This window comes from Archocentrus centrarchus, chromosome 13 (genome assembly GCF_007364275.1).
Source record: "Archocentrus centrarchus isolate MPI-CPG fArcCen1 chromosome 13, fArcCen1, whole genome shotgun sequence".
NCBI lineage: Eukaryota > Metazoa > Chordata > Actinopteri > Cichliformes > Cichlidae > Archocentrus > Archocentrus centrarchus.
In genome coordinates, this window is record NC_044358.1 from 15,805,177 (window position 1) to 15,832,126 (window position 26,950).

The 26,950-nt window shown below is 41.5% G+C and overlaps 1 protein-coding gene and 1 long non-coding RNA gene across 5 annotated transcripts in view; one reads left to right on the top strand and one right to left on the bottom strand.

Moving 5' to 3' along the window:
- The first annotated feature begins 1,232 nt into the window (after window positions 1-1,232).
- cog6 (component of oligomeric golgi complex 6) lies at window positions 1,233-25,293 on the top strand. 3 transcript variants are annotated; one of them, XM_030745080.1, is made up of 19 exons: window positions 1,233-1,367; window positions 1,813-1,956; window positions 5,819-5,890; window positions 6,054-6,112; window positions 12,451-12,562; window positions 13,057-13,139; window positions 13,358-13,428; window positions 14,310-14,403; window positions 17,009-17,137; window positions 18,017-18,108; window positions 18,292-18,356; window positions 18,448-18,539; window positions 18,820-18,937; window positions 20,259-20,390; window positions 20,625-20,792; window positions 21,289-21,396; window positions 22,998-23,051; window positions 23,141-23,220; window positions 24,785-25,293. In XM_030745080.1, the coding sequence occupies exons 1-19, from the start codon at window positions 1,233-1,235 to the stop codon at window positions 24,930-24,932; spliced, it is 1,956 nt and encodes a 651-aa protein (XP_030600940.1). In that variant the 3' UTR covers window positions 24,933-25,293. The 3 variants fall into 3 exon arrangements, with proteins under 3 accessions (XP_030600940.1, XP_030600941.1, XP_030600943.1); XM_030745081.1 differs by lacking the exons at window positions 22,998-23,051; window positions 23,141-23,220; window positions 24,785-25,293 and having other exon boundaries at window positions 21,246-21,364; XM_030745083.1 differs by lacking the exons at window positions 1,233-1,367; window positions 1,813-1,956; window positions 5,819-5,890; window positions 6,054-6,112 and adding an exon at window positions 12,158-12,207.
- LOC115791016 (uncharacterized) overlaps window positions 18,201-26,950 on the bottom strand; it is a 33,412-nt gene continuing 24,662 nt past the window's right edge. Inside the window, exons 2-3 of one of the 2 annotated variants that reach the window (XR_004020835.1) lie at window positions 22,912-23,034; window positions 18,201-18,570 (exon numbers count right to left, since the gene is read on the bottom strand). This is a non-coding gene — a long non-coding RNA (uncharacterized LOC115791016). The remainder of the gene's footprint in view (window positions 18,571-22,911; window positions 23,035-26,950) is intronic. The other variant, XR_004020834.1, reaches the window with a different exon arrangement.

The following is a 26,950-nucleotide window of genomic DNA, read 5'->3' on the forward strand; positions in this document are numbered from 1 at the left end:
TAATAGAGCTTAAGAAATACGTATGGCTTACACTAACAAAACAAAAACTAAACAGCAGAGTCCATGCATGCTCCAGTGTGCTAACAATACATGTGCAGAACACATAACGTAGAATAGTTACTCTGCAACTTGATGTAATAGAAGGTAGTGTTGTAATAAACGTGGAGCTTAATTTGTTACAGGGAACAGAAATTCCCAGAAATAGTTCTTGCAACTTGCAACAGTGCAGTTTAATTTTGCAAGTGGCCAGAGTGCAGCAGCAGCTTTTACGTTCTTACTGTGTTAATTATGCATCATCATTTTTTTCCATTCATAAATTGAAGCTGAATGATCCAAAACCTACGATCATCATCAGGATATTTGTAATGTTTGTAATGTATTTGTCATATATTCAATTTAAGACAAGCCTGAGAGCTGGCTAGATTTTATTAAAAGCTTTTTCTTTTCTTTTTTTTCACTCCTTTGAGTTTTAACCCACCATCTTAATCACATACAACAACAGCAATTCGACCATAAAGTTCAGATTCACGCAGTCTTCTCTGAACAGTTGAGCTTGAGATGTGTGTGCTACCCAAACTCTGTGAAGCATTTAGGTGGACTCCTAGTTGTATAGTTCTTGCCGTAAGATGGATTAGAACAATAGTTCTACTCAAATGGGGCTATTCACTGTATACCAACTCTACCTCTTCACAATATAACTGATGGTCTCAAACACATTAAGAGGGCAAGAAATTAACTCTTGACAAGACACAGCTGTCCAGGTGACTACCTCATAAAGCTGACTGAGGAAATGCCAAGATGTGCAAAGCTGTCATTTAAGCAAGGTGCCTACTTTGAACACTTTTAAGTTTACTTCATGATTCCTTATGTGTTCCTTCAGTCTGGATGACGTCAGTATTAATTAACAATGTAGGAAAAAGAAAAGAAAAACATGGAATGAGAAGGTGTGTCCAAACTTTTGACTATATATATATATATATATATATATATATATATATATATATATATATATATATATATATATATATATATATATATATATATATATATATATATATATATATATATATATATATATATATATATATATATATATATATAACAAAACTGTCAATGTTGATCTTACACATTGCGGAACTTTGTATCGTTTCTCGTCAGGAATCGACCCGGACGTTTATTTCAGACGGACCAAAACATTTCTCGGAAAGTTGACGTGGACGTGTTTGTATACCATGGCTGATACTAAAGTAGAAATTTCAGCTGACAGCTCCACTGCAGCACAAAATTCAAATGCGGCTTCACAGCCGAACAATCCGCTGTCGAGGAAGCTCAATAAAATATTAGAGACCAGACTTGACAATGACAAGGTAAGTCGGAAGTGGTTAGCCTCTTGCTAGTTGGCTAACTAGCTATATGTGTAAAATAAGTCGCGTTTAAATCAGCTGTTATTATTACTGTGAGGAGGTAATCTTTTTTAGGCGACAGCTGGTCCTTTGACTATGCTAAAGCCCACTAACAACATTGTTTAATTCTGCACCTGTTCAACATTTAGCATGTTACTGCGTTCACTCACTCTTGTTGTTCCACCAGAATCAATTTTGCCGAAAAAACACCGGTTATTTAGCCCAAAGCTGGTAAAAGGAAACACACGCTTCAAATGGGAAAATGTAGGCCACAAAAATATTCCAACACTTCATGTTAAGCGCAGTTTGGGTTACAGGGTTTGTGCGCAGGAGCAGCAGATACTGCAGTTGTGACAGCCCCGCAGCCGACAGTCATTATAATGTTCTTTCTCTTTTTTTGTGCTTCCAGGAGATGCTGGAGGCTCTGAAGGCGCTGTCCGTGTTCTTCACTGAGAACAGTTTGCGCACCAGGAGAAATCTGCGCGGGGATATAGAGAGGCGAAGTCTGGCGATCAACGAGGAGTTTGCACGAATATTTAAAGAAGTAAAAGAGGTGACACAGAGATTTATTATTATTAACAACAGAGGTGGCAAAAGTACAGACATTCTGTACTTAAATAGAAGTACAAATACTTGTGTTAAAAATACTCTGGTAAAATTTGAAGTACTGGTTCAACTTCTTTACTCAAGTAAAAGTAAAACGTACCGACTCTGAAATGTACTCACAGCAAGAAAGTAAAAGTAGATCTTCGAAGGACGTTTGACCAGCTATTTTTGTGCAAAGGTAACTGAACTTGTGCCATATTAATGTAATAATATAATATTACATGAGAATACAAACATTATTCCAATCTAAATTTTAATCCTAATGAATGCACTCAGCTTGAATCTGTTATGTAGGACACAAACTGTGAAAGGGGATTTAAACACAGCTCTATTCTCTGTGTCCTCCATAGTAGAGGGTGACTGTGCCTCCACCTAAACACAAACATGAGGATACTCAAAGTGGGATTCAGAAGGTGGAGGAACCCTAAGATCAGTTGTAGTGGCTCCACATGGGGAGAAGAATCACAACTTTCTATTGTGAGCTGCAGTAAATGATGTTGGTGTGCAGGCTGTGATCAGCTGAGCTGCTGCTCTGAGGTTTACTGCTCTGTGTGGATGAACTGAACTCACAAAGATGTAACCCAGTATTTCACAGCTCTCTGAGCTGATCTCCATCCCCTACACTGACAGCATACAGGCTGTAGAAATGTTGGATTCAGTGAATGAATCTCAGCATCAGCAGCTTTGATTCAAACTCATCTCTGCTGCACTGATGTAACCTGTAACTCTGACCATGAACACAGCCTCTGTGCACCAACACAGAGCTTTACTGTAAATACAGTACAGCAAACTGACCTGTTTATCACACACTAAACTGCAGTATTTTCATACAATCTTTGAATTACACAAAGTCAGCATACCTCAGTTTGTTTTGCAGTCCTTACCTTTAAATCTAACCTCTCTTCTTCCTCTCCTGTCTTCTTTCTCCATCTTTGAGTGAACTTCTCTCTCTTATCTTCTTTTCTGTCCCTGGAAATACAGCAGCTCTTCTTTTAGCTAGCAGACAGACTGTGTGACAAACTGCACACACTTTGTGTGTTTGCTGATATTTGTTGAGCATTTAGAAACGTTGCATTTACCTGCAACTTGTTACTCCCTTTATTTTCGCTCCTCTTCTGTAGCGCTAGCTAGATGCTGAAGTACCGCGACCACAACTTATGGACTCAGTCCGGCCCACTTTAATCCCTGATTATACATAAATTATATGGTTTTGCCTCTTGAATCTTTGTATGCAATAAGCTTCAGTGATGGAGGATACACCAGTAGGGTTTTTTTTCTTATGTGTTATTATTCCTCCATTTAAACTCAGATCATTTGATGTCTGAAGGCTCAGTGAACGGAAATAAAAGCTTCCCTCAGATGTCTTAAACCTAAAGTAACGAGTCTGTTTGAAAATGTAAAGAGTAGAAAGTACAGATATTTGTGTAAAAATGTGGGGAGTAAAAGTAAAAAGTTATTATAAATACTCAAGTAAAGTACAGATACCTGAAAATTCTGCTTAAGTACAGTAACAAAGTATTTGTACTTCCACTTGCCATTATATACATTATATATCTATATTATATGCATATAGCTATATGCAAATATACATACATACATACAGTATAATGTGTGTGTGCCATAACTGAGGTGGGTTGGGAATGTTCACAATGGGTAGGCTAATCTGTAAACTTTATTTTCCATAAAAGCAGTACATATTAGGCCTTGTGTTCTTTCTAAAAATAGCAACATTGTTTTGCATTTCAGTGTTCAGAGAGTGATATTAGGGTGAAGGACTGTAGGGAAAACATATAACCCGATATTCATTCAGTCTGCTTCCAAACAGTTTATTTAGACATTCATAGTCTTTTACTACTCGATATTTTGTCCAGAGAAAGTATGAGTCCTTACTTTTATGTAGTTCTGTGTGCCAGTATAATTTCAAAACTAATTCATGAATGTTATTAAAGCTGCAGCAGGGGTGAAGATGCCAGCATTCAAACACAGACAGCTCTTAGCCAGCTCGTCCCTCCATTCTAAGCCCCTCACACCAGAAAGGTACAGGAATATGCATGCTTCAGATGCACCATAACTAAGTTAACGCTGATTTCAGGTCTCGAACTAAGGCTGTACCAATTCTGTTTTTTTTTTTCTTTTTTTGATGCAACGCTGATACCTTGGTATCAATATCAAGTACTGATCTGACACTATTGTTATTTTAATAAGCTGCCTTCCTTACTCTGAGGAAGAGACTGGGTATGATTTCGTCTTTTGTTTAAGGAAATGCACATCCTGCTCAGTATACCCTTAAAACCTTTTATTCTCCAAATCTGTTTCCACCAGTCTCATTTCAGCTCAGTGGGAGAGTCTTTGCTGCATACTGCTGTCATTTGTGGTCATGCTAGTTTCTCCTTTCCCTGCTCTGTTACACTGTGAGTGCACCTCCTCACATATGCACACATCATGCTGAGTGGAGCTAAGAAGATACAGATAAATGGCTCCCAGCAAGTATTATAGTAAACATGAGAAGATTAAAGAGTAAGGGGAAGTCTTGAGGGCAGTCATGCCCAAACTTCAGACCACCGTGGCACACTTTGACATGTAAAAACCGTCCGCAGTGCACGTAAACTTGCAGTCACAACTCTGAACATCACACAAGTGGAAATTTAAGTATTTTCTTATTTCATGAATTAACTTTGATGTTTCATTTTGTTTACTTATTGAACTTGAGTCTCTATTGACAGCTCTGCTTTTCTAAATGAAGTTCATTCCAGTGAATTTCAAGGTTATAAAACAAGTTCAGGATAAAATATACACCAGAAAACAAAGCATAATGTAAGTTAGTAATTTTTAAATCCCGTGGTTTTGGTTCATCAGTTCCATTTCTTTTCAAAATGTAAATATTTCATGGCAGTTTTTAAAATAATGATAAAACCCAAGTAAAAAACTTAAAATGTAATTGAAACATCTGTTTGATTTTGTAGCCTAAAGGATTATTTTATCCTTTAAAGTCCTGAATCAGCCTTGAACCTATAGGAGTATAAAAGTTTAAAGATTCTGTTTGTAAAGTTATAAATTTTATATAGTTCTGTATTTCTATCTATTTAAAGTTTTAAAATCATAGAAGAAATAACAATTTCAGGTAATTGAAATGTGTTTGACCTCTTAAGGTCACAGTATCTCCGCAGCCTGGTCAGCGGGCCGTGGCCCGTACTTTGGGAATTTCTGCTTTAGGGAAACCATGTTGGACCTGTTCAATTACATCAACTCATTTGACCACAGTTAACAGTTAAGTCAAAAACTTTGTGATGTTCCTCCAAACTCCTGCTGTGAGCTTCCTCCATACAATCTTGGCTCTCCCATTAGAAACGGGTGCGCCGTAGCTGATCTGTGGTGTTTTAAACTAAGACCAACATCAAACTGAATTAAATAGATCGGCCTCTATTTGACTATCTGACACCATCAGGCTGTTAACTGATTCAAATATCAGATTGGTGCATTCCTAATTTGAAATACATGCTACAGGCACTTTCTCGCTCTCTTTATTCAACTCACCCAATCTTGTGGTCAGGGTCACTCATCACCATCTAGAGTCTCAGAAGCCTCAAAGAGCCCAGAGGATGTGCAAAAGTCTCGTGATCTCTTAAACATTTCAATAATAATTTCCTGAAAGGTTGTACTTTTTTTTTTTTTTTTTAAATGTGACACAAAAATGTGTTGGATGCTTTAGAATGACTCTCACAGCAATCTGTAGTTCTGCTTGTCTTTGAGTTTTTAAATGTGAACAGGGTGTAACTGCTGTTGTAACTGACATGTCACACAATCTGTAGGAGCTTGAAAGTGTTCACGAGGACGTCCAGGACATGAGTGCATGTTGTGAAGAAATGACCAACAGATTAAAGGTACGTCAATCAGCTCAACACGTTTAACGAGCTGTGATCTGATATATGCTTATAGGTTTGATTACATCAAATATCATTATGCCTTAAGTGATTATTGAGTTTATTTTGAGAATGCAGGTTTTGCAGGCTGTCTTTTAAAAATATGGTAACTCCTCTTCTACAGGCTGCGAAAGAGCAAACACAGGACCTCATAGTGAAAACCAACAAGCTGCGAGGAGAAAAGTGAGTCGATTCTGTTTGGATGCGCACGGATGTCAGCTGTGTGGCTTGATTTATATTTACAGTGCTTTTGAAATAAGATGCATGTGGAGAGTCAATGGTGAAACGTCCTTTAGAACAAACAAGAGAGAAACAGAAAATTCAGTTGCACGCAGGTAATTTCTACTAACAGGCTGACTGACAGTCTTCATATCTTTTATCACATTGATGGATGGATTTATTTTAGGCAGGTTTCAAGATTATGATTGGTCCACTTTGCAGGTGATGAGTTTTTATTGTACCCAGTTTGTTTGGAAAGTTGACCGTGCAGAATGTGCTAATACGTTCCTGTTTTCCAGGATTTGCCTCGTACTGTTATCTGCCCAAGAGATTTCTCAATTTAACTGGAACAAGCTAGTTAAAAAAAAAACTAACAGTATAAAATGAAATGCTCTACAGATTGTTTACAGTATAGGTTGGATTAGATTTAGGGCAGCAAAGGAGGAGCTGGCAAACACGTCTTTAGTTTTGATGAGTAGTGATTAATGATTCATGAGGCTAATTTATATTTCTTCACCAGTTGTCTGTTTGCATTAGTAGGGCAACCATCATCAATTATGTTGGTTTTTTTTTTAGTTTGATTTTATTAGCTTTAAAATAAACATCAAATTAGCTGCTATTTATCTTGCACTGCACTCCAGAAATAGACTAGAAACAAGCCAGATACTCTAAAATAAATGTGATTGTTTTGAATCCAGCAAAAAGCATCTGCGGGGTGAGCGAGGTAAGCCAGTTTTACTTGGCTAGAATTCCCAGAAGTAGAAACGTCTGGCTAATCGTACAATTCTAGGCCAGTTGTGCTCATTACTTGCTTAAAACTTGCTTAAAATAACTGAAGTGAATTAGTTAAAATACCTCCCGAGCTGACTCGACACCTGAAGGGTTTATACCTCTGTAACGCCTCTATAGCACCTCTACAAAAAGCTTTACAATGTTCTCATTCATTGGTTGACAAACAGGATCATTGGCAATCAAACCCAGACAAATACCATCTGTCTTCCAGCTGTCCTACTTATTCCACTGTTACAGTTTTGATATCCACATGTATTTGGGGCTCAGCTCGGTCCTGAGTGACCTGGTGGGTTATAATATAGTGAGTACTACACTACAGTTCACCAACCTACACAGGTCACAGGCCTGGTAGTGTTGTATGTGAACGGTTATGATCCCAGCTTTGGATACTTAGGAGCGACAAGTTCTCTGACATCAGCAATGCAAATGAAATAATTTGTAAACAAGCTCATTAAAGTGTTGGAGTGTTAATTGTGTTGATTTGCATATCAGACTTTTAAGGCTTTTTTTTTTTTTTTAAACGTGTTTTGGAAAAATATAACCTTAATGATATTAATACACTTAAAAATGTAAATGAAAAACCTTACTGCACAACTCCTGAAAGCACTTTGGTGATTTGATACCAATGATAATTTGCTACATTGTAACTAAATGTGTGGATGTTAGTACAGCACCAGATTTTGAAAAAACAAACAAACAAAAAAAACCCACTGTGTTTCCCAGACTGTGTCTCTGACAGTAATTTAGCTTCATTTTGAATGGAACTGTAAAATAACTAACTGTAAGATTTCAGAAGAACAATATTACTAATCAGGCACAATCTTCTCTCGCATGTAATATGAATTTCAAGACGAGATCAAAGATTAAAGTTTTTGCTGCGCACTCTCTGATCTCATTGAAGCCAGACTCTTACTGGAGAGCAGCCGTCATTATGTGCGAGTGTACATTAAGATGTGCTGACGGCACATATTAAAACCTATCAGATATGCAGATCCGGTACAACTCATGATGTAGAGTCAGAGTGTAGACACACACACACACACACACACACACACACACACACACACACACACACACACACACACACACAGTGTATCTTGGGTACTCTCTTACAGCTCTTTGAATACTGATGTATTTTTTTTGGTTGAAAGCCTTCCAATATTTTTTTTTTATCTAGGTTTCATTAATCTATGAATTTGGCCACAAGACTGCTGGCAGCAATACCCCCCCCCCCCCCCCCCCCCCCCCTTCAAATTCTCTTGGCTGAAAGCGGAGGATTCGGGTGGGGTTCATTAACATTTGTGCCAGATGTGACCTTAGCGCTCGGTGACCTTCTGAGTTGACATGGAGGCAGGGGTAGAGATAATGTAGATTTCTGGCAAAAGACATTGCTGACAGCTGTGATGTACTGCGGCAATTCCATGCTCCACTGGCACAGCTTCAGGACCTCCTAGAGAAAAAGGTGACGTGGGAGTGGCGGCAGCAAGATTGAAGAGGAAGGAGATGAGTTCCAAGACTGAGAGCTGTGAAAGACACCGGTGGGGATAAAGCCAACAGTGAGCGCGTGCAGGCAATTTTTTAAAACAATGTGTGGCCTTGTGCAGTGGGTCCTGTTGAAGGTTTTACAAGAATGCCCTTCCGAGGGGCCTCTTGCCTTGTCTTTTTCTTTCCGTAGCAGTCCCATTGGGACCTGCTGTCTGTCTGTGTGACATTTTCATTTGCAGAAGCACAATGACCCCCACAACCAGATTGGATGGTGTGTGCACGCTGGGCTGTGACCTTGTCTTTAGCAATTTTGTCCCAGAAGAGCTGCCAAGGGAAGTGTGCAGTCAGGCTGTCTTCCTTCAGCCACCCACCAGTCAGCTCACTGCACCTCCCCACTCCACTCTTCTTCGTCCGATCTATTTCAGGTCACACAAGCCTCTGCAGTCCCGAGACACCTCTTTTTTTATGTTTTGTCCTGTTGACACTTATTATAGCAGTGCTGCATTTGCTGCACAATCCCACATGTTTTGCTTATAGGGCAGCTTTACCAAGAGAGCGTAATCATTTTCAAAGGTCTGCAGATGCTCCAAAATTGTATTTCCTTGGCTGTGGAGGCCTATCCTCTACTGTTTGCTGTCTTATCTGCCGGTGGCACTGTGTCATTTGTCAACACTAATGAAATGGAAGACAACAGCAGATCGCTTACAGTGTGCAGAAGCAAAGGTGGGAGCAGAGCGCTCCTTTGTTTCGAGCTGGTTCTGCTCAGAGATGCTGTCAGCAGGAGCGCATTAGGCTGATATGTTGTGTGCTGTTCCATGATGAAATGTAATGCTACCCACCTGTACTGCTTTGTGTGATCATTGCATTAGTGTGACATGTCATGATGTTGAACAAGTTTAGACGTCTCACAAACAGATGTTTCCACGTGACCTCGCGAGCCTGCGCCGAAGGGGGCGGACTGCTGGAGCAGCGCTCCAGCGATTTAGTGAGACGCTCGTACTTGGCTCCCTGTGTGAACCGCAGCTAAGATTTACCTGCATTTAGGCTGTGGCAGCAACTCATTAACCACAGTAATTCCTTGAGGGTGTGATGAATGATCAAATATGGAGAATACGTGCTCTCAGTGTGTCGACTGTGCAGGTCATTAATAAATACAAGAGTGCTGAAACCCCTTAGAGAACAATCAGGGACATCAATGACAACCCGTGTAAAATGACACTTGAGCGTTATTAAGACTCAGCCTGCTGCTAATGAGGACATGGCTGTGAGTGTGCCTTTGTGTTTTCTGATGTAACTGCATGGTCTCTGTGATCACTGGCACATGGCTAACAGCCCTGTGAATGCCAAATTTCCCTGCAGTTCTTTGAAATGGCCCCTGATAGACGCTAATGCATAATCGACCTACATGCTTCTGAACTCGTGAGAGACAATTGGACATTTGCTTGTTAAACAGAGCAGTTGCTGCTTTTTTTTTTTTTTAACTCTGTATCCTTATCAGTCTGTTTCCCAATTAAGCAATAATATAAATCTTTTCAAATACGTCACCTTGCATAAAAGCAAGCGGAATCGGTAAATGCTGCTCCGTGATCGGGCTGTCAGTTTTTATAAACTCGGTGCAGCACTGTGAGCTCGGCACTGCGAGGTAATTAAGAAAGTACTGACAAGGCTGTTTATGAGCTTGCGCTGTGTTATATTGCTCAAACAATTTCCGTGCTTGAACAGACAGAATCAATCGGCCTTATTGGGAAATCTGAGCACACACGGGGAGACCAGCGAAGACACAGACTGTGACTTGTTTTCATCGCATCGTGTAACTCAGATCTAATTCAATTTTGCACATGTTGGATATTGTTATGAACAAAGTTAAAATATTGACTTAATTTTCCTGTGAACCACTAGCCCATAGTCTCTAGTCATACTTGCAGTGTGCTGTTTCTGATTCACTCAAGTACTTTGCCTCTCTCTGGTATTCAGTAATTGCAGTCTTGAGAAGAATGTGTCATGTCCTGACAGCGCTGTAGAAAATGATCCTCCTGCTCCACTGTTCCTTTGCTCTTGTTTGGGGTGTAAGAGAGCTCCCACAACCCCCCCCTTCACCTTGTACAGCCTCTTTGTTGTGATTTACATCCTGGAGGAGCAGGTCTGTCACTCCTGGCCTGGATGTGAGGGGGCATTTCTTATCTTCTGCTGCTCACGCGTCTGTCAGGTTCAGCATCTCCAAACGGCGAAGCCGAATCGGGGATGTGAAACAACTGGGAACAAGTGCCGCCTTAGCATGAAGCTCATTTTGTATTTACAGTTAAGTAAATAATAAGCAGTGGTTCACCCATAATAACGACGGGAAAGAAACACGAGAGCTTCAGAAACGGCTAATGATTTTTTCTTTTCTTTGTTGTCGTGCATTAATCTTTTTCTTTCTTTTCTCCCATTGTGAAGATAATAACTCGAGCACCTTAAATGATAGAAATTCCATGTTAATACCACAGTATCTGACTGTAGAACAGATGATCCAATTAGATTTTTGTCAAAGCCTGCTGCATAAATTTGCATATTAGTGATAAAAATCGTTTTTCTTCAGACAGCTATTGCTCCTCACCCTAAACGAGTTTACAGATTTTGAATTAGTGGTGAGTGTGTGTTGTGTGAAGACGAGCTCGTTCACTTTCTCTCTGTTTAGTTAATGACCTTGTTAGCGTCGCTTGTTATTTTGGTGGGATTTCAGTGTTTGAGTGCCTCTTTGTTTTAATTTGTTATCTTGCAGCAGAGTAGTGGATTTTTTTTCTTTTACTCACTCCGGGCAATTTTCATTCCATTTTCCTCTTCCTGTGTTTTCTTCTCACATGTGCAGCGCTGGGCAGGTGCTTCTGATACTAAATATAGCACTAAATATTGCAGTATTAGATGTCTATAACAGGATAATCAGGCACTTTGAACAATCTCCCAGTGAAACCCTGAAACTTAAAAGTCCAGTTTACATCGGGGCCGATCTGCTTTATCGCTGAAAATGGAGAAAACTTTTTAACTTCCTGTTACTACCTGCAATTTTGATGATGTCGGCAGGTAGCTGTAATGATGCCAGCTTTCAAATTACACTATCCAAGCGTGCTGTTGCATCTGTTGTGTTTTGCAGCAAAATCTCAATAAAGGAAAATCACAAAAGTGCAAAGAACCCTTGAGCCCGGGCGAGCTCTACAGAGAAATCCCGAATCACGGTTTCCTGTAGCAGCTTTACGACCCTTTACTTTCAGCTGGCTGAGCAGTAGTAATGGCCCTGTGAGACACAACTGTCAGATAATGTTGGGTTCTTCTGTTCTACCAACATAACGCGGTGATTTGTTGATCTCGCCTCGCTTTTGCCAAAGGGAGAGAATGTAGAGGAGTTGGCTCAGACAGGGATGGAGGGAGGACACCCTGTTGTTCTGCTATCCCGTGACAGAGTTCCCCATTTAACCGGAGCGGTTTCCATGGTCACTATTGTGTTAAGACACTGATAGTGATCGCACTGCAGTTCTTGGTGGAAAAAAACGTGTCCAGTATCTGGCTCTATGCTTTTTGTGTGTGTGTGTGTGTGTGTATGTTGTTGTCCTCTGATATTTATGCTGCTTCACATGATCTCTGTGTCCCACCCTGCTTTTCATTCTCTGTTTGCTCTGTGTGTGTGTGTGTATGCTTCCGTGTGTGTGTGTGAAGAGTGTGATTGCCATCTGCTGCAGGATTTCGAACATTACACCCTCTTGACAGCATGCAATGAAGGCAGTTTTTCATACCTTTTTATTTGCACGGTAAGAAAACAGAAGGTGCCGTGATAACACTTTTTGATGAAAGACTGAACAGAAAGAACATTTTTTTTGATACAAATCCACACGGGGTTTATAGAGAGACGTAACACATCATGATTTTAAGCTGTACCCTGCTGAACAGAAACTAACTGAGGAGTGCATCATAAGGAGAAAAAAAAAAACTACATTATAGTACAAACAGTGACAAGTGAAGGAAATTAACAACATTTATCTCTTTCCATTCAGTCAGCGTCTGGAGGTGAGGGCGCAGGTTGCTGAGGCATTCCTCACCAAGTTCCAGCTAACTAACGAGGAGATGGCCACACTACGAGGGGCTCGAGATGCACCCGTTACTGAGGTAAATCGCTGTTATTGTGCATAATGAATGAAACAAGGTGACAAATAGTCTCTTTTGCACTGACGGAGGGGAAGGATAAATTATGAGATTTAAACAGACTTTGTTTTATCTTTAATTTTTTGACCAATCTTCAGTGATCACCTTTCTATTAGACGCTCCACTACCTGCATGCTGTGATTAAAAAAATATTGCCAGTAAACCACATGAAATGTGTTATAAGATGATGAGCAGCACTGCAGTTTTTGAGTCAGCTCTCTTTCTCATTCCTGTATACATTATATCAAGAGGCATGAATATACATTTCTACATTCACACCCCCACCCCCACTCTCCCGTGACCCTGAATAATTGGATGAGCAGAAGAAAATGGATGGAGTGTGTAATGCTGCCCTGTTGCCTCTCCCCAAAAACAAAGCTGTATTTTTGTGTTTTGCCAGCAGAAATTTCTGCTACGAGTGTTTCTCGTGTTACATCTGATTGTGTTTAATTTGCTAGGATTTCTTCAAAGCTCTCAACCGGGTGAAGCACATCCACGAAGATGTGAAAATCCTCCTGCGAACTAACCAGCAAACCGCAGGGTAAGATACAATGTAGCTGGCTTTGTGCCTCCATTTCCAGTTAAATAACAGACTGTCCCTTAAAGTGATTTTATTTCCTTCTTATATTTATCTTTATTAAATGTATTATTTAAGGTGGAAGAGAAACCATAAAGTGGATTCATGTCCCTGCTGTGGTTCTGACACTGTGCAGCAGGTCTTGAGTGTTTAATGTGTGGTCTTGGCCTGCATTCTTCCAGGTTAGAGATCATGGAGCAGATGGCAGTGTTACAGGAGACCTCATATGAGCAGCTCTACCGCTGGGCTCAAAGTGAGTACAGAGGAGCAGCATGTAAAAAGGCACGTTATAAAACCAAAGAAAGGTATATTTCCTTTGCTTCTGATGATGATTTGTTCTTTTAGTTTTTGTGTTTAAAAAGCAATCTTTGCTCTTTCAAGTGAGAGTAATTGCGTGTATTGGACACATTTAACGATGCATGTGACTCATATCCTCTGACTGTCTTTGCAAAAGAATGCCAGAAAGCAATATTTTCCACAGCTTAGCCATGTGTTTTGTCATTGAAGTCAAATGGAATGGAAATAAACTGTTTAGATCACGGTAACCTCATTTGCGTCCTCATGAAATTACAAAATATAGAGCGCTGACTAAATTATGAGCTGCCCTACACACGCTTGTTTTGCTGTGGTTCAGGCCTGCCAAAAGACTGAAATGCAGACATTTGTCAAGTGATGGTGTGTTAACAGTGAAGTCACATGAGGTTAGAAGGTTGTTTGGGAATTTCTGGATGCAGAATAGCTTTATGCATTTTGGGTAAATGTCTTTTTAAAAATATTTTTCAGTTGTTTAAGATTGAGAGACAGTTTAACTAAAATGTTACTGCAGAATTTGTGAAGAAACAGTTATTTATGTTTCCAGCAGTAGTTACAGTTGACGACAGAGGATCGTGTGTTTTGCCACAGTCTGGACGGGCGGCCTTTGCTTGCGCCGTATGAAGCATAAGCAAAGTCTCAGATGTCCTGATATAAGGTCAGGGGAACATATGATTACATAGATTTGCTGACACCGGCAGGGTTTACATGATCCAGAACATTTAGCAGCAACGAGTAGAGCATAACTCCACAGTGATTACAATCTTCAGATGATGCTCCAATAGATGCATTTCTTGTTTTATTTTCTTTTTTTCAACACAGATGAATGCAGAGGACTGACCCAAGAGACGTGTGATATCAGCCCCGTCTTAACTCAAGCCATGGAAGCCTTACAGGAACGGCCCGTCCTTTACAAGTAACATAAGCACACACCAACAGAAGCATGTCTTTCTCTTTATGTCAGCCTGTCCTGAACCACAGGATCATGTTATGGCTAAAACATTCATTTGAATTTAATAATAACTTCCAAATTAAGCTGTAGTTTTCCCCAGTGTTTGGAACGGTCTGTATTTCAGTGTTACTATCTTCTCTGGACAGTCAGAGGTGAGTAGCCAGAGCTGAGAGCCTTCTTGTTGCTGTGATTGTTGCTTGTTGCTAAAAGGGGTCTGGATAATAAAATGACAGCCCGGAGCAAAAGAAAAGGTTACCACAGTGCAGCCAATAGCAGAGAAAGTGAAAATGACTGTTTGTGTCACTCCCCCTGCAGTCTACAGTGAAACATTTCTTATCTTCTTGTGACACGCTTAGAAACGGAAGACAAATAATATGTGAGCCTCAGTAGTGTTCTGAGGCTTTTCCTTCATGCTGACTTGTGGCTGCGTCCTTGAAGTACCTTTACCTCTATTTTGATTTAAATTCCCACTTACTCCTTTTAGTTCATGTTGTTGGTGATAAACAAAGGGCTCTGTTATTTGAGACTCACGTATGCTCTCAGACTCAATTTTTCTGGCAGCAGCACTTTTTCCTGTAACCACCGTTAAAACCTTTACTTTGAAACTAGCTGCAGGTCCTTCCTTCATCAACCACCTGATCAGTAAAGAACTTCAGCATGGAAGTTAAAATATGCAGATAGAATTGTTAATACTGAGACCCCAACTAGGCAGAAATTAATTTAGAAAGGAATTTTTGATCAATAAGCAGCTGGTTCATTTGTGCTGCCAGGCGCTCATGGGCTGCAGTTAGCTTCTTGGGTGTGAATCATATCAGGCCTTGTGCTGTGACGCATCCTTCTCTTCCAGTATTACACCTTTCTGCAACTCGTGGAGGGTACTGCTTCATCTTATATCCATACTGATTGGTTTCAGATGGTAGTGGTAGGGATTGTCTGTAGTGCTGCATTCGACGCTGTAGTGCTGCATTCGACGCCGTCTATGTGAAGTACTCTCTGAAGATCTACTAGAAGATGTGAATGCAGCACTACAGATCTTCTAGTAGATCTTCAGAGAGTACTTCACATAGACGGCGTCGAGGGGTCCAGTTCTCCTTCTAAGCCATAATCTTATCTTTCAGGTCAGCTGGTATTCAGTGTACTTGTGTATTCAGTGTACTTGTTTACTCTGTGTGTGTGAGGGTGATGAAATCTCCCCCCTGACCTCTCGTCCTGGCTCCCCCTTGCCGTAGCATTTGTGTTGCACCTCGTCAATCTCTAGCTGTGATAGCAGCCTTCGTATGTTGGAACACTGAGCTACACCTGCCATCAGTTTGGGCGGCATTCGAACCCCTGACCTCCTGCTCCAAAGACCGTAATGTTACCACTACGCCATTCCAACATATGTGTGTGTGTGTGTGTGTGTATAGATAGATACATACATAAAGATATGTACCCTATGTCAGCTGGGCTAGGTTCCAGCCCCCCCCGCAACCCTGAACAGGATAAGCGGAAGTGGATGGATGGATGGATGGATATATAGATATAGATAGTCTTAAATTATTATTTTTTGGCCCATGTTTTGACTATAACAGGGGGGTTTATACTTCTGTAACCGCAACCCCTCTGAAACCATACGACATAACCCATATCATAACCACGAGGTAATCGTGCTGGTAACAGCGTTGGCCAACAGTAAATGGAACCTGCACACACACAAATATCGATGTTTTGGCTGAAGCAACAGAATGAATGCAGAGGTGATGCCCTGTGTGCTCAGGCAAGTGCATTAAAACATATAAAAGTGTATTATGGATCAAAGAATTTATAATTAATAAAATTAATAAAGTGTATCAGGCTAATTCATTTTGGACACCGTCTCACACAGTTGTGTTATTGACACAAATGTTATTGACTTGATACATTAATTCTAAATTAAATGAGTTGAGATGCAAAGGCTGAGGAACAAAAAAATAAATTGTCCAGATACTTGTGTTTTGCATTATGGGAGTCAATAACACTAATACCCACTAACACTAATTTAATATCGCTCACAGTTGATGTTGAGGCAAGTACTCACGGAAAGAGGAAAAGCATAAAAACTGCATCAACGTGTTTTTAAAAGCACTGAATGTGAGCATCTGCAAATGATTTCTACCTTCCAGTACAGGAGAAGGTCACTCGTCCTCACAGAGAATAAATATTTGCTTTGGCCTCACAGATTTTCTGAGGCGTACCACGAGATTAACACCACAAATGAAAGTTTCACACGTTATTTTTTGTGTTTAGTTTTTGTGGCAGACCCTCCTGTCTGTACCGCGTTCTCGGAAATGCACCTGTCTCTGCATCCACGGAGTGTCCAAGGTCAAGCTCTGGCCGTGCATTTTGAGGCTTTGAGAGGAGATACGAGTGTTTTTGGGCTCTTAATTCTGCACTATCTTCTGTTTAGTCTGTCACAGAGCTGCCTCTGTTGTTGACCTCAGCTGCTGACCACCACACGCAGCCTGCACAACAACAACAGTGCAGCCACTGTCTTTTCACATGAGGTTTGGTGTTAAATATTGCATTTTTTTCCCCCCCTTTGTTTTGTAAGATACACCCTGGATGAGTTTGGGACTGCACGCAGGTGCGCCGTGGTTCGAGGCTTCATCGATGCACTCACCCGTGGTGGGCCAGGAGGAACTCCCCGGCCTATAGAGATGCATTCACACGACCCTTTGAGGTATAATTTCCCTCATATTGTAATTTTATTTTTCTAAAGTTAGCTGGCCTGTTGAATAAGTCCTTTATAGCGTAGCTCAGTTAATTAAAGACTGTGGAATAAAAGTCAGGAACATTTAAATCTGTGCATCTCATAAATAGCTGTTTGTCTTTAACTCCTTGATGTTCAGTGGGTACCTCAGAATGAGCTAGAGCCTAACAAATGACAGCAGCAAACTTCACAGTGTAGCATAAGCTGTTTAATACAAAATAAAAGCTAGACTGAATTCTGCAGCATGCTGGGAAAATACTGTTTCTGATGAGAGAGATTTTCTAGATTAAATTATCCGTCCTGCAGTACTTCAGAAATACAGCTATGCCTTTAAAATATTTAGGCTATATGTATTCTGAACTATCAGTCAATCAGTCACAGTTAGTTCCTAATTCCTTTTTGGGCTTTAAAACCCGATTCAGGGAGATATTAAATGTCTATTGAATAATAGGGTCTGAGTGTGCCTGAGTTTCCTGTTGTACCACACACTCCATCTTCCCCCTTCCTCCTCTGCCCAGGAGCCAAATTGGGAGATTTTCTCAGAACACCAACCATGTTTGGAACACAAAATCACCTCCATTTTATAGGAAGCATCAACAGTTCTGAGAACATCAAGTTCTTGCTCGCCTCCTTATGTCCTCACACACACACACAAATACACGCTATAATAATTTAAGCTTAACCTTGCTGTTTTCCACCATCGTCAAACACCAAAAGTCATACTGCGTGTTTTTGTGTGAGAGGAGCAAAACACGATGACCTACGCCACTCATGTCCTCATGATCACAGTATGGTGAGAATAACCTGGGCTTGCTCCCGTGTGGACGTGCTGTTCTGTCTCTCTTTCAGGTATGTTGGGGACATGCTGGCCTGGCTGCACCAAGCCACTGCCTCAGAGAAGGAGCATCTAGAAGCTCTGCTGAAACAAGTCAGCCTGCAAGGTAATGATAAATTACACAATGTACATGTACAGTGGTACTGCCGTCATTCGGTTCAGGTTTCTGTCTGTGGTTATTTGGTCCCAACAGGGAATAATTTGAAATGGGGGGGAAAAAAACCTGCATATTTATTAGTTCAGTGATTTACACACTATGATCTCAGATTTTAAAGTTTTTGTGTGTTAGGTGTGGAGGAGAACATGCAGGAAGTGGTTGGACACATCACAGAGGGCGTCTGCAGGCCACTAAAAGTGAGCGATCGCTTCAGCGTTTGACAAACTTCCGGACGGATGTTTGTCGATCGATGCTTTGCTGATTTTTCCCGCCGTTTCTCTTCCTCAGGTTCGGATAGAACAGGTCATTGTAGCAGAGCCGGGCGCCGTCCTGCTTTACAAGCTGTCCAACCTGCTCAAGTTCTACCACCACACCATCAGGTTGGGTCTAAACTCAGCAGCAGCTTCAGATCTGAAAGGAAAGGTTTAAAAATTAATCAGCAACAAAAACCTGACAAACATCATTTTCCATAATTAATTAATCAGTGAAGTCGTGCAGAACAAAGAGTGCTGTGGCTTCTTTTGACCAGTTTTTGCAAATGGTGTTATTAGTCTGTTTTCTATTTGATTTAATTCATACTTTAAGATTATGAGATTTGTGATCATGCGAACAAATCCTGAATGCGGCTCTTTGTTATCTCCCTATTTGGTCTTTGTGCAGCTCTATCATCGGGACCAGCGTGGCCTCGTTGCTCATCACTATTGAGGAAATGCACTCCCTCAGCAAAAAGATGTTCTTCAACAGTCTGAGCCTTCATGCAAGCAGACTCATGGACAAGGTAGCATGAGAGTAGATGATGTTTTTAGAAACAATGAATCCACAGTGTTTTCTTTTGCACAGATCTGTGAAAGTGACTGTTTTTTTTTTGTTTTTTTTGCATAATGCAGAATAGGCTGTCACCACATTGTTTGTCCAGCAGAGTGCACTCTGACTTAATTATTTGCCACATCCTGGCTCCATAGTGTAGTGGTTTACACATTGGCTTCACAAGTGAAAGGTCCCTGGTTTGATTCTGGGAGGCGATACAAATCCCTTTGGGGTTGGCATAAAAATCTGCTAAATCAAAACATGCAGAGCTGCCCACTGTGGCGCCCCCTTGTGAACAAAGGAGCAGCAAAAAGTAGCTTTCTTTAAACTGCGTTGTGTCCGCAGCACATGCAGCAGAGCACACAGTGACGCACAGTCTTTCAGGGTTGCTGTTAACTATATTGCGCTAGAAAATTCATGAACTGTGATCCTATCATTTTCCCTTTTTATTGTAGCTTTAACTTACAGTTTGTATACAGTGTAACTATAATGAATATCTGCAGTATTTATTTCCTTTTACTCGGCCTCTAAAAACATCTTAAGAGATAAAGGAAGGAGGCTTGTTTTGAAGTGGAGACGGCGCTCAGTGTTCTTTCATAAAAATGCTTAAATGACAGTGTAGTGAAGTTTAGTGTTGCGCCATGTGGACACACATTGTACATTTCAGCTCTACATCTGAACCCTCAAAGACAACAAGGCTATTTCTGAACCACTTATGCTCGTAAACAATTTCGGCCTGCTGGCCGCAGCATCAAAATGGCGCTAGCTGCCAAGAAACACCAGACTTGTCACCATTTAGTCAAATTGGCGTCCAAATATACCTCAGCACGAGCAGCAGCTCTTCCACATTACATGCTGGCTGTGTCCCGATCGATAGCAGTTACAAGAATTATCGCTGGAGCTTGCTGTTAATCAAATTGGAAGCCCTCAGGGTTTTGGTGTCAATTCCAGCTAATGCCAGGAACACAGCTTTCTCATAATTTGCTCTATTAGTTGGACAAAGGTGGCCATGCTCAGTTCTACATTGTGTGTCCAGAGGCCAATAAAATCTAAACCCTCTTCATTAAAAAAAGGGAAAAAAAAAAAACTCAAGTGAGGATCAGTGTGATATCAGGCAGTAGCTGCGTAGTTGGTTGTTATGCTGCTTATCCAGAACGTTCATTGTTTTGATAATGTTATGAGGACACCGCGCCTGTGTCACAACCTGCACACAAACTAACCTTTGAGTGTAATTCTGCTTGTTTTTCAACCTCCCTTTAACCTCGTCTCATGGCCCTGTCTGCCGGGCGCAGGTGGAGCTGCCACCTGCAGACCTGGGACCTACAGCCTCCCTCACTCAGACCCTCTCACTCCTCAGGGAGGTGCTGGCCTCCCACGACTCCTCTGTAGTTCCTCTGAATGCCCGCCAGGCCGACTTTGCTCAGGTAAACGCACTGTTTCTGCATAAGATTCATATTGATTATACTAGATTATAATATTTTTATTTTCATTTTAGAGAGTTTGATTTTCTGTTACATGGCACTGAACAGGAGTGGCCCTCCAATCTCATTGTACATCCTGTATAATGACAATAAAGGCATTCTATTCTATTCTATAAGAAACATGTATTCACTAAACTGACCTCGCTCTAAGGCTTTGTCTTACTTTGTCTCTCCCAGGTTCTGTCCTGCATATTGGACCCCCTCCTGCAGCTGTGTACCGTGTCGGCCAGTAACCTCGGCACGGCCGACATGGCTACGTACATGGTCAACTCACTGTATGTCATGAAGACCACGCTGGCTCTCTTTGAGTTTACTGACAAGAGGCTCGAGATGCTCGAGTTCCAGGTCTGCCCCACTTGTAACCAATTATTGAATAATTAGTGAATTAGACATTCGTTTTTCATATTAGGCATTTATATTTGATGAATAAGTAAACACCATCATTCTAATAACAATAATGGTTAAAAAGCATACCTCGACAGAACGAGATTAATCGAATGACACGTCTTTAATGCCGTCCCACATTACAGCCTCTGCGTTCATTAATAATTGTTCATTATTCTTACCCTTTTCATTACAATCCACAGAGGCCAAATCTTTCACTAAAAGATTTAATTTTCTGTCTCCATAAAAGGGTGTGCATCATACATTGTTGTTCACGCTCAAATACTCCATCTACCGCTTTATTTTTAGCACTTTTTTTTGTAATCGAGTAGCACAAGAGCTGCTGTAGAAGTTTCATTATCAACGGAACAGCGATTCTCCATTAATCACAAGTACCATTTGTTCACAATGCAGGCTTGGGCTCGTATTTGAAGCCACACTCTCCCACATTTTTCAGATCGAGGCTCACCTGGACACTCTGATCAACGAGCAGGCGTCCTACGTGCTGACCAGAGCTGGACTGAGTTATATCTACAGCTGCGTGCAGCAGCACAATGCTGAACAGGTCTCACATGGAGCACTTAAACACACGATCACATGTACTCACTTATGAATTTATAGAACTGTGGACCCCCCCCCCCCCCCCCCCCCCCCTCTCATCTCTCTTGTTAGACACTCTAATGGCCTTTTTTTTTTTATTTAATAGTATACAGACTATACACTGTTGCTTTGGGCAGCATTTGTAGGCTTTACTATTGCTATGGTTACCACCTGACCAGTGCCTTTGTTTGGGCATAATAGCATTTTCATCAGATTTTCAGATGAGGGAGACAGAGCTTATCGGCTTGTATTTAAGTACGGTTTCTCCAGCAGAGCACTCTGTGCAGATAGAAGCCGATGCCTTCGAGCCTTCCACCCTCTCTGTGACACATTTTGCCACTAGGCTGACTAAGACCCATAGTTGTGGTTTAGCATGCGAGCCTTGACTGTGGGTCGTGTCAGGACACACCACACCCTGCTGCCGCAGCTCAGCACAGAGGTCAATCACAAACTGAGATCTTCTGCAGACTGTTTCTCTCCCCTGGGTGGCCTGTCGGGGTTTTTTTTTTTTTTGTGTGTGCGTGTGCGTGGTTGACTTTTTGAAAAGATTAAGTCGAGTCCTCTGCACTTGACGACATCCCAGCTGTTTAACACCTTTCAGGCTTACTGCTAGTATCTATGTAATATTATATGCTGGGTTTTTTTGTGATGCATTAAATGTCAGAAACAAAAAAACAGTGATTTGAATGAGGTTTTTCACAGGGCTGCTTGTAGCTAGCAGATGACTTTGTAGGCTCACAGTATGTCTGTTAATGTATCCACATCCCTATAAAACTACTCTTCTGCTTTGAACCTTGCACTGCTTTCTATTTGCTGGTTTTAATGTTGGCAATTTAGGCGTTTAAGCTTGACTTAATGTTACCATTCTGGATAATCAGTGGCAGCTAATTGCCTCAGAGGTATCTGCTGTTGTGTACACACACAGTCAGACATCTATTTACTCAGTGTAGTTAACGCCAGGATTTAGGAAGGGCATTTCTCTTTTTCACTAATCGAAGCACGCATTTCTGATTTCAGTCATTGTAAAAAGATGAACTTCACTGACGGGTATTTTTTTTGCCATTCGGTCTCTCTGAGGTCAGTTAGAGGTCAGTTGCTGACTTAAATCATCTCTCTTTGCAGATTTCAGTTTGTAAATCATCTTAAATGCATATAATTAAATCAGGAATAGCTACAACAAACCCGGTTAGGCCTTTAAAAAGCACAAGAAAGGAAGTGCCATGCACTGATGCATATTTACATTTACATTTGCTGAGATAAAGCTGACATTTTATCATGACATAGCACTTAGATCATATCGTGGAGCCCGAGTGTAAATCATCCCTCTGGCCGACTGTGCAGGGGTCAGCTCAGCCGTGCACAGTTACCTTTTTATAAACCTTTAAAAGTTTTGGCCTGAAGAGCAGGTTTCAGCTGCTGCTCGAGTCCACAAAGAAACCTCTCAGTAACATGAATAAATGGAGGCCCTCCACCACCTCACCTTTGATCACTTCTTAACATTGTTGCCGCTCGAGCGCTGAGACCTGGAGGCGGATTCTGACCCGATGATTGCTTTTCTCGTCTCAGGGTCCCCTGTCCCTCCTCCCCACCATGGACAGCTCTTCTGTGAAAGCAGCAATGGTGAGTTATGCGACATGCATTGATAAAGCTAAAGCCCCCGCAGATACCCGATTGATGATAACCCTCCGTTATCTGTTGCACACAAACAGGTCCAGTTCGATCGGTACTTGTCGTCCCCGGACACACTTGTGATGCCGCAGCTCAACTTCCTGCTAAGTGCAGCCATTAAGTGAGTTTCTGTCCCTAATGCTGATAGTAGCGTTCTCTGTTCACACACAGAGAACAGCATACATGCAGTATTCAGGCCTCAAATTAAATGTTTACCCAAATCACCTGGTGTAATAACAGAGTGGAGAGCATGTTCCGAGTGAGCAAAAATAGAACGGGAGCATCGACCTAATAATGTTGAACATTCATTACTTACTCAGATGTAATACGATCATTACTGCATTCTAAACAAAACACTCAACTAAATGCACAGAGTTTGGATACTAAATTGCTGAAGCCACCAACACATTGAGAGCACAGTGGGCAGGACTGGCTGTATTTGTCTTACTGATCAGAAAAAGCACATGCTTTTAGCTCAATGCAGCTGCTACATTGGAGGGCTCTTTCTATGAGTTACGCTTACTGGGAAGTGCAGCAGGCTTGAGGAGCACTCTGTACCTCAGGTTAATGTTCTCTATTAATGGACATGGAGGACTGATGGGCAGGACGCCATTAATTAGCTTCTGGTCCATTTCTCACCCTCACTCGTTCCCTGAAATCATCCCTCCTCTTTATCTTTCTCCCTCTCTCCCACTGTCTCTCACGTCCGCTCCTCTGCTCACCTAAACACATAAAAACACCTGCCTGCACTCTGAAAAATGCATCTGGAGCCCACAAATAATGGGAATGTGATTTTAGACTCCTTTCACTTCACTTTATTTTTTTTTTCTTAGTGCACTTGGTTTGGAGCGTTGCGGCGTTACACTCAGCACTGTGCCACCTCATTCTCTGCGGGCCAATTAAAAATATGGATCCTCAAGAGCGTGAGTGGGATACAACCAAGGTGCTCCCGCTGTGCCCCTCAGTCCTCTCACCAGGCTTTTCAGTCCAGTAGTTCCAGCCTACATTTGTACTGCACTGCAAATAAAACAGTCACTTAATGTTCCTCATACGACACTGAAATTAATCCTGCCTGCACATAAACAAGCAAGAGTTACAAGTAAAATATCCAAGTGTAATTTGCTTAACAAAATATATGAAAATGGTGTCTTTCACAATATCATAGAACCCCCAATATAATAACAAATAGTGCAAAATCCAAGTTATTGACTCGATTGCCAAAATAATTAGCCCCTTTTTTTTTTTTTTTCTCCAGTTGGCTCAATCTTACAGCTCCAAAGGAAAGCAGCAGAATTATAGATGAATAGCGGCGCCATATCTTAATTGCATAATTATGACGTCTGCAGAGTTGGGGCAGAAATCAGAGAAAGAGATTAAAAGTCTTTCATGTGAGGGGTATTTTCTTTGCCAGTATGTGCTGTTGTGGCAGTCACCTGATTCTTGTGCCTTGATGCTGTAATATGCAGCCATAGATGGCAGTGTGCACCACACACTGTCACGCTCGGTTTTGGTACAGCAGAGGCACACAACGCTCATATGCAAAAACACGTCTCGTTCAAGGCTGACTTTTTCTTTCAGCTCTTGATCGGCGATTAATTACAGCGTGCCTCGCCTGATTAAGAAAAGCTTAAAAAGCCCATTTGACACTGCTGCTAAGTTCTCATGAGGTTTTTCTGTTTGTGCAGGGAGCAGATTTTCCGTCAGTCGACAGAGTTGGTTTGCAGAGCCTACGGGGAGGTTTACACAGCTCTGACCAGCCCGGCTAATGCCTACAAGGACCCAGAAAACCTGGTGCCGAGATCCCCTCAGCAGGTTCAGACCTTGCTGTCCTGAGAGACACTTTTGTGCCACTTTGTTGATGTCAAACACGCCAGGCAGAGCACGGACCCACCAAAGGTCGGCCTGCGGGATATTTAAAGAGCCATGTAATTTGTACAGTGTAATAACATCAAAAGTATATAAAGTAAAGGTGGGGTTCTTTCTGGGAAATGTGGGTCACTGACCTCAGAGAGGGACGGGGCCTGTATATAGAGCCTCCTGTGTGCCAGGAGGAAAGAGCATTATATGTATATATGATGTTTTTACTTTCACTGCGGCCTCCTGTCTGTTTTCACACCGTGTACTCTTTGGGTTCTGTACTTTGTGTCTGTACTGAAAATATTGAACGTTATATAAAAGAAAAATTAAAGACTAACAGGCTCGTCCTCTTTTCCGCTCACTTTTCTGTCAGGAAAAACGAATCAGCGTCGCGAAGGGGAACCTCAGAAGCCCCAACGCAGAGGGCGTGCTTATTTTAATCACAGCTGTTTTAAGTTGTGGGGTTAAAACAGAATTTATGTTTTACAGTCACGCTTGGCTTCCAATTCAAAACTATAATGAGACTGGATGCAGTTGCTGACCATACGTTTGGCCTTTAAAAGCACAGAATGGCATCTCTGAGGAAGGAAGTAATTTTTCTATGTATTTACATACAAAACTAAACTGGCCTTTGGTCTAAGGTCCAGCATGATTTCTGGTTATTTGCAGGCATATACCTTTAAATTATGAACAACAGTACTGGGCCACACCTCTTAACCATTGAATTTAGTGGGATTGTTTTTCTTGAGTTGGCCCGGGCCCTTTAGTTCCAGTGAAGAGAAATCTTAATGCTTCAGTTTACTGAGACATTTTGGAGCAGTCTGTGCTCTCAGTGTTGTGGTTTGGGGAAGGCCCTTTTCTGTTCCAGCTGACTGTACCCCATCACACAAAACAAGGTTCATAAAACCATGGATGGATGGGTTTGGGATGAACCTTTGGGATGAACCAGAGTGGAAGTTGGATGAAAATTCCCACAGACACACTCCATGGAAGCTGTTACAGCTTTAAACCAACACCATGGCAGTGCTGATGGATTCAGCATGTAGGTGGCCCAATACTTTTATCTATACAATGTAGGAATTAAAGGCTTCCTGTGGCTTTATATTATATTTAACTTTCTGATCATAAGATTTCTCCATCTATAAAATCCAAAGAATAAGGTTGCCCAAACAGAAGTGAAAATGGCTGTCCTTAAGATAACCTCAGCCTTATTTCTCTGTAGACACACGCACAGTACAGCTGATCTTTATAGTATTTTTAGACTCTCGTCACAGTAAACTTCACGGCAGCCGGCATTTCTGACATGATGTCATATCGCCAAAAATCTGACACCAGCCATCCAATAAAATCCCCAATAAAACACCACTGAAACAGTAAAGATAAGAGAGTATTGATTGTGCCTGTGGTCTGAGAGCGAGCATTTCATTTCTGCTATCTGACATCAGGGTTCATGGCAGCAAGCCTGATCTTGGCAGCACTGCCAGCACTGAGTCCCAGGATTTCCCCCAGTCACCGGATGTTACTCAGATATCATTGGCCAGGACATTGAGTACTGGGAATAAATGGAATACCACAAAGTTCAGCATCTGGACAGCGTTCTTAAGCCCTTTAAATAGACCGGCTCTCTTTTCCAGTTCAGCTTGGCTTCTTCAGATAAAAGCTGGTTTCTGGAGTGCTTTTACGGCGCAGCAGTCCTTGGCAGAAAGCACAGTGATGTTTGAGAAGCAGGGCTATGGAATAACAAATCACCGTTTGTGCGTAGCAATACACCGAGTGCACGCTCCACTTACTCAGCTGCAGATAAGATATGTGTGAATATATGTGGGCCTGCACAGTTCAGCATGTGAGAGCTTTGCCCTTCGAATGGCTGTATTAATGAGATAGCAGATGTGAGAGCTACAGGGGTCCAACACTGGATGAAATTTGATTTTAGGTAAGGATGGGGGGGGACTACTGAGAAATGTGTTTCCAGACTATTTCCCCTCTTCTGTTTT

Excerpts from the sequence above, each read along its gene's own strand:
- cog6 (XM_030745080.1), top strand. The coding sequence starts at position 1,233 with ATGGCTGATACTAAAGTAGAAATTTCAGCTGACAGCTCCACTGCAGCA. Across the intron at positions 1,957-5,818 it reads TATTTAAAGAAGTAAAAGAG|GAGCTTGAAAGTGTTCACGA; the intron begins GTGACACAGAGA and ends CACAATCTGTAG. Across the intron at positions 23,052-23,140 it reads CTTCTGTGAAAGCAGCAATG|GTCCAGTTCGATCGGTACTT; the intron begins GTGAGTTATGCG and ends GCACACAAACAG.